General features: G+C 38.1%; 1 protein-coding gene across 1 annotated transcript; it reads left to right on the top strand.

Annotated features, from left to right (window-relative positions):
- The first annotated feature begins 3,648 nt into the window (after positions 1-3,648).
- LOC111326243 (uncharacterized) lies at positions 3,649-10,104 on the top strand. The gene is made up of 3 exons (XM_022930194.2): positions 3,649-3,955; positions 5,839-5,917; positions 8,491-10,104. The coding sequence occupies exons 1-3, from the start codon at positions 3,797-3,799 to the stop codon at positions 8,718-8,720; spliced, it is 468 nt and encodes a 155-aa protein (XP_022785929.1). The 5' UTR covers positions 3,649-3,796; the 3' UTR covers positions 8,721-10,104.
- The last annotated feature ends 1,561 nt before the right edge of the window (positions 10,105-11,665 follow it).

Raw genomic sequence — 11,665 nt, forward strand, 5'->3', positions numbered from 1 at the left:
CCCCTGGGGACATTGTCTTACAAGACTAGTTCCAAACGGTCGCAGTCGTTCTGGTATCTGATTGGTGCCAGAAAATCTTTGTGTTTTTCTGCCCAATCAGAGGGAAGTGTCGTTTGGAGTCCTTTCGTGTGTTTTAACACGCACATATTCAACAAGCTCTGTTGCTCGCTATGTTTGTTTAGCCCGTGCGACGAAGCTTTGCGCGAGGTGAAAAGTTTCAGTCTCAGCAACACAATGTAAGAGAAATCGATCAGATTGTCCGCGAAATCTTACCGGAAATTATACTGAATACTTTCGCAGGTATCACAAGAGAACGAGTTTAAAAGTTTGCGAGGTTCGTATAAAACATAATGGTTGCAAGCATTGATATGTCGCTTTAAACGTTAGATGAGATATAAGCCTAAATCTTTCAAGATTTTTTTGAATAATTTGCTGTCACTGAAACTTTTCCAATCCCGTGAAGCTATTTCGTCGCACGGGCCACCCAGGTATGTCGAGCAACTGGCGCTTACGCATTTTTTTGTGCACGCCCGGCAAAAATCTAATCTAATCTTCGCTTGAAAAATTAAAAAGAAAAGCTAAACGTGGAAACTTTTGTTTATTAGACGTGGGTAGATAACCCTGCCACTAAGCTGACATTTACAATAAAGCAAGCTCGCCCTTTCCATCCAATATTTCTTTGTCTTTGGTTTTGTTTTCCCCAATGAAAGCAGAATCGATTCCCAATGATCAAAGGTAATTAACTTGGTCTTCAACAATCGACAAAAGCGGTGAAGTGACAATGACCAAGGGACTAGAAGAGAGTCCGTGGCCTTTCGAGCTCAAGAATTTGAACACTCAACGCAGCAGTTGAAAGATTAACTTTCTTCAAACCCCTTCGGTAACTGTCCGAAAACATATCTCCTTTCCACGATGTTCCATCCTCGGAGACCCAGGGGCTGAGTCGATTTCAAGTCAGGGCATGAAGAGCCCCTGGGGACATTGTCTTGCAAGACTAGTTCCAAACGGTCGCAGTCGTTCTGCCATCTGATTGGTACGGTGGCCCACAGGTGCCACTGCTGCACACTGTAAAACAAACACGTTTCTAATTAAAACCTCACTTTCTCTTTGCAATTGTTCTTGTTTTCCAAACAAATGTAAGCCTGTTGCTTAGAAATGAGCCTCCTCTGTAGAAATCCGCTTCCTCCGTAGAAATGAGCCTCCTCCGTAGAAATGAGCCTCCTCCGTAGAAATGAGCCTCCTCCGTAGGAATGAGCTTCCTCCGTGGAAATCAAAGTACTGGTACCTATAGCACAGGCCTCTCTCTAGTAGCAGTCCGCCATTTTTGATAATGGCGAATTTTTGCAGCTCATGTGGCGAAAGTCTGAGCCAGTATGCCACGGCCAATTTTTGCCCCAAATGTGGCACGAAAGTGCACGCAGGTTAATGATCGTTTCTTTTTTTTTTTTTCTCAGTGTTTGAAATGTGATTTCATATTCTATATAAAACCTGATAAACGATGATGTTCTAATGATGTTCCTAATCAAGTCTTCATCAACGCCGTGTATTTTCTTTTTCACATGATTATAGTCCTGAAGTCTCCTTTTAAGAGTGCGAACACTCATAGTGATGCCATGGTAGACCTGTATGTAGCAGATCTGCGATTCTTTTATAATCATAACCCAAATGGAATACTTCTCTATTACCACGCTCTCTATCACATTGAACTCTAAAAAAAATAATGTTTAAAAACTATTTGTAACTGCCAAGCTTGTTGGTAGTACAAGTACCCCAGTATTTCTTAGTATTGCTAATATTCAAACAACACCAAGATTATGGGGTGCGTGTGCACCCAGATTAATTATATTAATACCCTAGTCTATACTGCAACGATTCAAGTGAAAAATGGGTAGGCCACCAGTAATATTTTGGGAATAGCTAATAAAGATAAGGCCTTGACAGCACACATAAACATCCAACTAGAAAGTAAAATATTTCAGGGAATACAAGGTAAACAAGCTACACTAAAATGTAATTCTTAAAAATTGTGTTGCTTTCATTTCTCTTTTGCATGGAGCAGGCTAACTTCATTTAGTTGTAGTACTCGATCATCGTTTATCAGGTTTCACATAAAATATGAAATCACATTTCAAACACAGAATAAAAAATTGCGTGCACTTTCGTGCCACATTTGGGGCAAAAATTGGCCATGGCATGCTGGCCCAGACTTTCGCCACATGAGCTGCAAAAATTCGCCATTATCAAAAATGGCGGACTGGTACTAGGGAGAAGCCTGGGCTATAGGTACTAGTACTTTGATTTCCACGGAGGAGGCTCATCTCTACGGAGGAGGCTCATTCGCACGGAGGAGGCCCATTTCTACGGAGGAGGCTCAGTTCCACGGAGGAGGCTCATTTCCACGGAGGAGGCTCATTTCTACGGAGGAGGCTCATTTCTACGGAGGAGGAGGCTCATTTCTACGGAGGAGGCTCATTTCCACGGAGGAGGCCCATTTCTACGGAGGAGGCTCCAGTTCTACGGAGGAGTCTCATTTCCACGGAGGAGGCTCATTTCTACGGAGGAGGCTCATTTCTACGGAGGAGGCTCAGTTCTACGGAGGAGGCTCAGTTCTACGGAGGAGGCTCATTTCTACAGAGGAGGCTCATTTCTACGGAGGAAGCGGATTTCTACCGAGGAGGCTCATTTCTAAGCAACAGGCTTACATTTGTAGGGAAAACAAGAACAATTGCAAAGAGAAAGCGACTAGTCTATATGTCCGTGTTAAAACACACGAAAGGTTTCTAAAGTACACTTCACTCTGATTGGGCAGAAAAACACAAAGATTTTCTGGCACCAATCAGATGGCAGAACGACTGCGACCGTTTGGAACTAGTCTTGTAAGACAATGTCCCCAGGGGCACTTCATGCCCTAATTTGAAATCGACTCAGCCCCTGGGTCTTCGAGGATGACAATGTTCTCGATGATTAGTTTTTGTTCAGATTTTAATTAGCTAACCGGAAACACAGCTAAGCTTTCTTTAAGCGCTTGCTGGAGGTCGTCCACGTACTTAACGTTCTCTGCAAGTTTGGCCATATTTTAAAGACTTTACTACAAAGCAACGATTAGAATTTGGCGCGCACAGAAAGCTACGTAAGCGTAAGCGCCAGTTGCTTGACATACCTGCGTGGCCCGTGCGACGAAATAGCTTCACGGGATTGGAAAAGTTTCAGTCACAACAAATTGTACAAAAAATCTAAAAATATTTAAGCTTACATCTCATCTAACGTTTAAAGCGACATATCAATGCCTGCAACCATTATGTTTTATACGAACCTCGCAAACTTTTAAACACGTTCTCTTGTGATACCTGCGAAAGTATTTAGTATAATTTCCGGTAAGATTTCGCGGACAATCTGATCGATTTCTCTTACATTGTGTGTTGAGACTGAAACTTTTCACCTCGCGCAAAGCTTCGTCGCACGGCCAAGACAAACATAGCGAGCAACAGAGTTTGATGCATATGTGCGTGTTAAAACACACGAAAGGACTCCAAACGACACTTCCCTCTGATTGGGCAGAAAAACACAAAGATTTTCTGGCACCAATCAGATGCCAGAACGACTACGACCGTTTGGAACTAGTCTTGTAAGACAATGTCCCCAGGGGCTCTTCAGCCGACTCACTGCCCCTGGGTCTCCGAGGATTGAGTACCCGTTGTCACGTTAGCATTCTTAAGAACAAGTGATCCGCTTTTTATTTTGTCGTCATTGCAGTTTTTGGTTGTGTCTGTTATGCTGCAAGCAGCTGGACGTGGAAATGAGCTTCCTTTCTGATTTCTACGCGAAAGTTTTGGGGACGAAATCAAAGAAATTAGAGGAAACCTGTTCCGCGGACGGTGGAAACGGCTTCATTGAAGCATACGACAATGAAGACGGCTTTGTGTTGTATACTCCAGAACAAAACAAGCGATACAAGGTATGAAACAAGATTTAATTCTCTTAGTTATTTCTAGGAAGGGGAGAAATAGCTGGAGTTACAATATAAAGGGCTATGCTTCACTATTTTGTTGGTGTAAAATAGCGTGTGCTCGCTAATTAAATCAGACCGCTAGGTTATTATAAAACCATGATAGAAGATGTTGAGACACAAGTTAAGCTAAACTGGATTTTTCAGTATTCGTTTTTTATCTCGCCAGTAGCAATTCCTGAAATAGCCTCACATCTTTCCAGGTGTTTCCCTGGACTGCAGGCCAAAGCTATTAATAATTTTTCGAAAAAAGCGCTGATAAAAGCGCTGTCTGCGTAGCGCAGTTTCCTGGTCTTCATTGACTAATGCTTTTGTAGATGATTTCACTCCATGCTAAATAGGGAAATGTAGAAAGTCATACGAAGTCACTTGTATAATTTAGTTTTTGTTGAGAGGACATAAACTCTTAAATCTATGTTATCAGATAAATCAAATATTGTGAGCCTTGTGGATTATTACGCATTGGTACTTGTTCCCTGATCTTCTTGATCAAATAAAGACTCCGACGAGAGGAAAAATGCTATAATTCAAATATTTCTGTGTTTCTGTGTAAAATCTGATGTGAGAAAGTGAAAAGTCTTCCTGTTGAAATACAAAGCCTTCTAAAATAAAATTTTGACTTATTGCATTATTTTCACTATTATAAGAATTTTTATAAATCGAGGTTTGCTAAATGTGTATCTTCCATTTTTGTGAAACTTTAATCACAGCAGGCCAAGCATACCCACAGTGAAAACATTGTTAACAGTTTTTATTCTTAGAATCAGATTTGCTATCTACCCATTTCCTATGATTCAACACCAAAATGTTATCAAACCAAGCTCAAGTATACAGTTATTTTGTAACCTTTGCCTCCTTTACCAGTTTCTTCAAGCAAAAGGTGGTGGCAAAAAAAATTATATGTGATGAGTGATTAAAGTGCCTATGAAGTAAAAATTCTTTTGCATAATTTTGTAGCTTATTATGTCCTTATTGAGGAATGACAAAAGAAATTTCAAGAAAATAAATTTAAATCAGCTTTTTGGTGGCTCGAAGTCCCTAAATTAGATGTTATCGGTGTCTCCGGAAACTGGCAACGAGTTTGACTCTGATGATGTAGTTGGTGGTTCTGGCGCTTTGTTTAAACTTTTGTTTGTCGTCTTCAGAACCACCAACTATGTCACTTCCTTTGTAAGATGAAATTTGACCGCGCACAAAATGGACTCATTTCAGATTGCAAAATCCAACTTTGAGGTTCAAAAAATAATACAAGAAAGTTCTTTTGGTCGGTCAAAATCACTTAGCTGTGTTCATCAAGACATAAGGAAACAAACAGGGCAAAAAAAATTTTTACTTCATAGGCACTTTAAGGCCAATAACTAACATGTGGTGCATGAATTTTATGGAAAAAGCAAATAAGATTCATGGATTTATGAACCAGCATGAGGCATAATTTGACTCCTGAGATTCACATGACCATTGAATTTTTTCTTTCATTTCATGGAAACCACATAATTTCCCTGAAACCTTGTACACAAGAAGAGAGATCTGATGTTTTCCCTTTAAAATATGCCAGGCATGAATTTTTCTAAAAACATGCAAACTCAAAATGGGATTAGTACCCTTCTTTGCTACCTTCTCAGTAGTATACAATATTTTTCAATCAAACAAGATCCCTAGCTGCTGTAGTCTCTTTACTTCACTGCCTGCTATTCTTGTAGGAAATCTTAATTTTAGATGAGATTCTAATGATGACTAATCATTACTTTGATGTCCAAATGTTATCATTAAATGAGATTAATGGGGATACCCTTAACATAACTTTTTTTGATTGAAATAATTTTTTTTTGTAGCAATCTGATTATAGTCCTGAATGTGGAAATGTTAGAGTGTTTGAAAATGCCCAGCAGAGCTGTCGATATTCTCCAAAAGGTAACTGTCATGAAGATCTCTCACTTCCATTTCCCCATACCTTTGCAATTTCTCCTGTTAATATTTATCACTCAAGAAACCTTTTTTTAGGGACACTCTTCTTTCTAAATTTTTTGCTCAAAAGGTCAATTCCATGTTGTGGACATGACATTTAGAGGCAAAATTTGGGTATTAAATGTCTCCTAAAGACAGATCCAAACTATTTGAATTGAAATGAGTCATGTCATAAAATTACTGCTGAAGTACCTTTTATTTTGCCAGAAAACATTTTGACTATCTCTTAGAGATCCAGAGAAAATAATTTTTCAAAGTGTGTTGCGGATGTGACTCCTAAAACAACCACTGATTTGAATTGCTTTTGGTTACTTCAAATTTCCTGTGAATTGAAAACCTATAAAAAAAACTGCATATACTAACTAAATGCAATAGTAATTGTGCTTCATAAATCTGAAAAGATATTATAGAAATTACTTGTTACCATGGATTTATTGACAAAAATGTTGTGTTGCGGACATAACCAAAATTTGTTGAGGACGTGACATTTTGGGGATGTTCAGGAAAGAGCTTTTCATTCACCCCTAATAATGTTCAGAGTAATGTGCCATTGAAGTAAAAATGCTGTTTTATTGCTTTTATCTGTAAATTGGGAAATAAATAACAAATAATATATATAAAGAATAAAAATATTGTGTTGTGGACGTGACCAAAATTTGTTGCGGACGTGACATTTTGGGGATGTTCAAGAAAGAGTTTTTCATTCACCACTAATAACGTTCAGAGTAATGCCACTGAAGTAAAAATGCTGCTTTTATTGATTTTATATGTAAATTGGGAAATAAATAACAAATAAAATATAAAAACTTTGATGATCAAGGTCATTTTGTACATCAAAGGGCATTTATATATTTTTAGAAAATTGTAAAAAAATGATAGCTTTACATATATCATAATATGTTTATAATTACCATTTCCTGTCATTAGATATCAACACATCTTCTCATGTTTGAAAATTTTATGAGGTTTTCTGGGTTTTTACAAATGTCTCATGTCCGCAACGGTCACGTCCGCAACCCGATATCTGTTAAATAGTTGACAAATTTGAGCAAGCTGGGGCGTCAAAATTATCATCATACTTAACAATAAGAGCAGCATAAATAAGACCTGAAACAATTGAGAACGTACATAGAAATTAAATAAATGTTGCTCTGAATCATACCCGGAAGGTCACGTCCGCAACACTGTTTATGTCTTTGTACGTCTGAGGCATTAAATGTTTGAGAATTTTTTTCTTTTGGCATTGAAAGGTCCATCCTAGCGAGTAGTTAAGATCTCAAAATCTGATTCATGGCAATCAAATTTCTTTAAGATGTAGCAATTTAGGTATGTAAAATGGCTTATGCGGTTGATAAAAACCCTCAAAAACAATGGCGTCACACACCCTGGGTGTGGCCACTACTGCCAATCTAGATTTGGATTCTTATAGAACTATGTATAAGCTTTCATTAAAAGTATATTTGGCTCTCATATTTTGAATTTGAAAATCTGTCAGCATTGCTGAACACCATCGACTTACCAACCACAACATTGACTGGGACTTTGCGCAATGCCTAACCTACAGCACTGACTATTTTCAACGACTGACTCAGGAAAGCTGGTTTACTAACTTAGAACAGACTCCCCTAAACAGATGTCAACAACTACCTGCTCCATACAAACGACTCATTCACGACATAAACATCACAAACGACAGAAAAAGAACAACCTAACTTTACCGACAGATCGAAACAGACCAATCACGACTGACTTGCGTCACTTGAGTCTTACAGCCAATAACATCACTGCAAAACCAACCAATCATTTCACACGAACTGGAATAAGAACATTCTACTGACATCAATCATTCACTTGACTCTGAGGATGACTTCCACACAGGTTGTCGAAACGTCAGTCACTACCACCGACAACAGTCCTTCTCAGGACTACACTCACCCGGACGATCAGACTTCACCTTCACATCCGGTTTCTTCTTACAAAATAAAGTCGAGAAGATTTGTCTAATATCCTGGGGGCATCTTTTTTAATAAAACAGTTATTCCACTCGCACTTGTTGGATATGAGGTTATTATAGCCAACTTGGCGCTACGTGCCTCATTGGCTATCTATGATCTCATATCCAATGCGCGCTTGTGGAATAATTGTTAAATATATTAGTTGAGAGAATTTAGTGTTAATTTAAAATGACTTTTTATAGCACTTATCGACTATGTGTCTGTTTTCCTCTATTGCTTACTTAACCTTTAAACTCCCGTGAGTGATCAAGACAGAATTTCTCCTTGCTGTATCAGCACAATATCTAGCAGACAAGGGATGAGAATCAAGAAAAATTACCAATGAGGTCAATCCAATTCCAAATTCTTCAAACCAACACCATAAGAATTGTAGAGCAGACAGTAAGTAGAATTATGAATGAGATCTTGGGAGTAAATAGGTTAATATATACTCTGTTCAAATTATACATCTTTTGCCAGTTACTACTGATTCTTAACTGCCTTGTTTACTTACCTTTTTTGTAGGGTCAACTGCTTCTACAACATCAACTTCACTGACGGTATCAAAAAAGAACACAACTTTCATTACAGTCTCTGATATTCCGATGGAGCTGTCTAAACAACTTCAAGCAATATTACATGTTAATCAAAGGACTGGTGATGTTCTGAGAAAAGCATTGCCCAATATTGATCAATATAACTATGACTTTTCACTGGAGAGAGCTGTCATCAGGTCATTTGAAGGGGTTTTGTGACTTTTTGTTCAGATATTGCACCATAATGACTAAACAATTGAGTTGAGTACTGGTAATTTTTTTTTACATCTTCTTCTCTCTCAGAAGTGACAAATCTGTGGATTTTCCGATTAATCTTACCGCAATGTCGTTCAGACAAAAAGTAGTGCTCCGAGAATGAAATAGCACCAAATTACCAAGGGTAGCGCCATTATTAGGATGTTTTGTCATGAATCAGGAGAATTATCCCATCATTCTTTGGAGTGAAAGGGTTAAAAGATTGAGACAGACAGTACTTGAAAGTTAGTCTAGAAAATGAACAGTTAAATTATGCAACTTACCTTATTTGTAGTCTTGACAAGGGTTCTTCAAAGCCTTCTGAAATTACCAAGGAAATCTTTTAATGTGGTTTCAAACAATTTTGATATTTTTAATCATCTATTCGTTGACGTATCGTGACTTTCACACTTTTTCAATTTTCTCCTTGAAATTGGTACAAAAAACCTGCTCATTCAATACAAGTTGTGATTATTTTACTTTATTACATTGCTCGCAGCGCCTGTGGGCAAGATGAAGCGAGTCCTGTGTTCTGATTGGCTGCCCGAGCGGGCAAGATGGGCCCATCGTGCTTGCTCGGGATTGCCTGCATTGATTCCTCGCATGAAAAAAATTGAATTACAAACTGCTTTCGGGATTCTTGGACAACGTCGGCGATGGAAACGCAAAAAGCGGGAGACGATAGTCAAAACAAAGAAAACAGAAACGACTCTCGTAGGTTATTGTGCTACAAACACAGTTGGCTTTCTTTCCCGGCTCTCGAACTAAACAAATCATTCGTAGTTCTTAATAAAGGGTGCAAGCGAAAAAGTGCAGTGATATCGAACCATCAGAGAAAAAACATTTTAGCCACCTTATGACTTCTTCAAATCGTGAACTTGTAAGGTCTTACGAACCCAGTGTTTACCTTTGATTTAAGTACGACAAGTAATAAAAAAAAATCAAACGGGCAGGGAAATCCTCAGTTTACCAGTTGATTTTTTTAGAATTCCAAGCGATTTGAGGGGGTAGTTATAGCTACTGCAGAAGATAAATTTTACCAGTTGCCGCCCGAAAAAGAGAACATTGTGAACGATTTCTTTTCATGAATATAGACTCGTTGTCTTTCAGTGAACTGAAATTTATCTATTTTATCACACACTGTAAGTAACGTAAAGTTAAACCAAGAGTTAGTTTCATAAGTGTACGTATATGATAATAATTCGTTGTCTTTTAATGGACTAAAATTTATGTATTTTATCAAGTACTGTAAATAACGAAAAGTTTGAACAAGAGTTAGTTTCATAACTGTACGTATATGATAATACCTTTAAAGTGTTACCTAAAAACACACAAACTTTTCATCTTGTTTTACGAAAATTTTCTCTGGGTTGACATTAATTTACGGTTAGTTACGAAATGGCACCTACCTATGCAACAATTTACCTCTGTCGTTATGGTATCTGGAGGTTTCATGGTGAACGAAATATGTTATGAGTTTGACCGAATACGCTCTGCTGTGACAAAACAAGTGGAAAGATCTGGGGGCGAGCTGGTAAAGGCGGGGGCGAACTCGTAAAGGTGGTTGGAGTCGAACTTGCAACAAGGCGAAACCTAAATACCCTCGTTACTCTTTTGAAATTTCTGGAAGTTTACAATGACCTTGGTCATTTTTTTTTAAATCTCCTATAGGCCAATTTTCTTAAAGTCTCATTTTCTCCTATACAGCAGAAATATTTTGTTCCAGAGAATCTTGATTAAAATATTTATTAATCCTTTCAGTCACGAACCAGACGAATATTGGAAATCAACATGTGTAGCTACACTGGTGATAGATTATAAAATTTGCCCTTTCATAAACAAATGAATAGGGACTTCCTTATTAAGCACATCTTTGTGATGCCCAGCGAGGTAGATATCGCACTTTGAACTAAAGTTGACTGATAGACCTGGTGTAGTATTAATATTGTGATTAGAAAATATGGACTGGTGTGGTTCGAAAATGTTGTAATTGATGCAAGAATGAATGAGTTGAAATCATTTTTTTGTGCTACATAATCTCACTGTTTTAGTATATACTAAGAAAACTATTTCACCTTTGTATCGGTGGCTAGCGGTAGATCCACCACTTGCCAAGTCCACTTCGGTGAATAGTTGTTAGTTATAGGCAAATTGGCTTGCTTCACACGGAATTTTGTTTTCTTTTGTTCATATTTTTTCCTTGCGAAACAAAAAAGAAGCAAGAGTGATGGCAAATGATGCCTGAATGTGTGTAGGAAATTGCCAAATTTTGTGACAGCAGTTCCTCTTTCATTCGTCTCCATTGACGTCAGTAGACCCAAGTACAAACCCTAAGCTGTGATAGGAAATCTCAAGATAACTGTTGAGCAAACTGGAGCCCTACAACAATGGGATTGAAGGAAATGATCTACAGATTTACAGACCAGGAAATTAATCAGTTTTCGTTATAATCGTTCAATTTTAGAGTCTTGCCTAATTAAAAAATCAATCTCGATCTTCTAATTAGGCTAGGTTTTAACAGACAAGGATCAGGCTAGATACGGCAAAAAGTAAAAGTTCTGTGCCGTGCTGTAGTTATATTTTTTTAAAGTTTTGAATGCAGTCTGCCCGCCTGGCACTAGATAAAACAGCGCGCGATTTGATAAAAAAAAACACCTGCAATCTTTTGTGTCTTCGCCGCTTGACGAAACGACAACAATGTCTAGATGAAAAATCACCCCAAAGAATGACATACATTTAATTCTGAGCGGTCTTCCTCAGCGAATTTTTTCATCTTTGTCAAGGCATAAAACTTTCGCGATGAATCAAGGTTTTAATTATAGTACTAAAGTCACACCTGGCCACGATTGGTCACTTTTTCTCCTCGGTGACGTCACGTGTCCTATGAATGGGTTCAGTTATCAATCATT

Source organism: Stylophora pistillata, chromosome 12, assembly GCF_964205215.1.
Source record: "Stylophora pistillata chromosome 12, jaStyPist1.2, whole genome shotgun sequence".
Lineage (NCBI taxonomy): Eukaryota > Metazoa > Cnidaria > Anthozoa > Scleractinia > Pocilloporidae > Stylophora > Stylophora pistillata.

Coding starts and splice junctions, on each gene's coding strand:
- LOC111326243 (XM_022930194.2), top strand. CDS start 3,797: ATGAGCTTCCTTTCTGATTTCTACGCGAAAGTTTTGGGGACGAAATCA. Junction 3,956..5,838: donor AACAAAACAAGCGATACAAG/GTATGAAACAAG, acceptor TTTTTTTTGTAG/CAATCTGATTATAGTCCTGA. Junction 5,918..8,490: donor CTGTCGATATTCTCCAAAAG/GTAACTGTCATG, acceptor CCTTTTTTGTAG/GGTCAACTGCTTCTACAACA.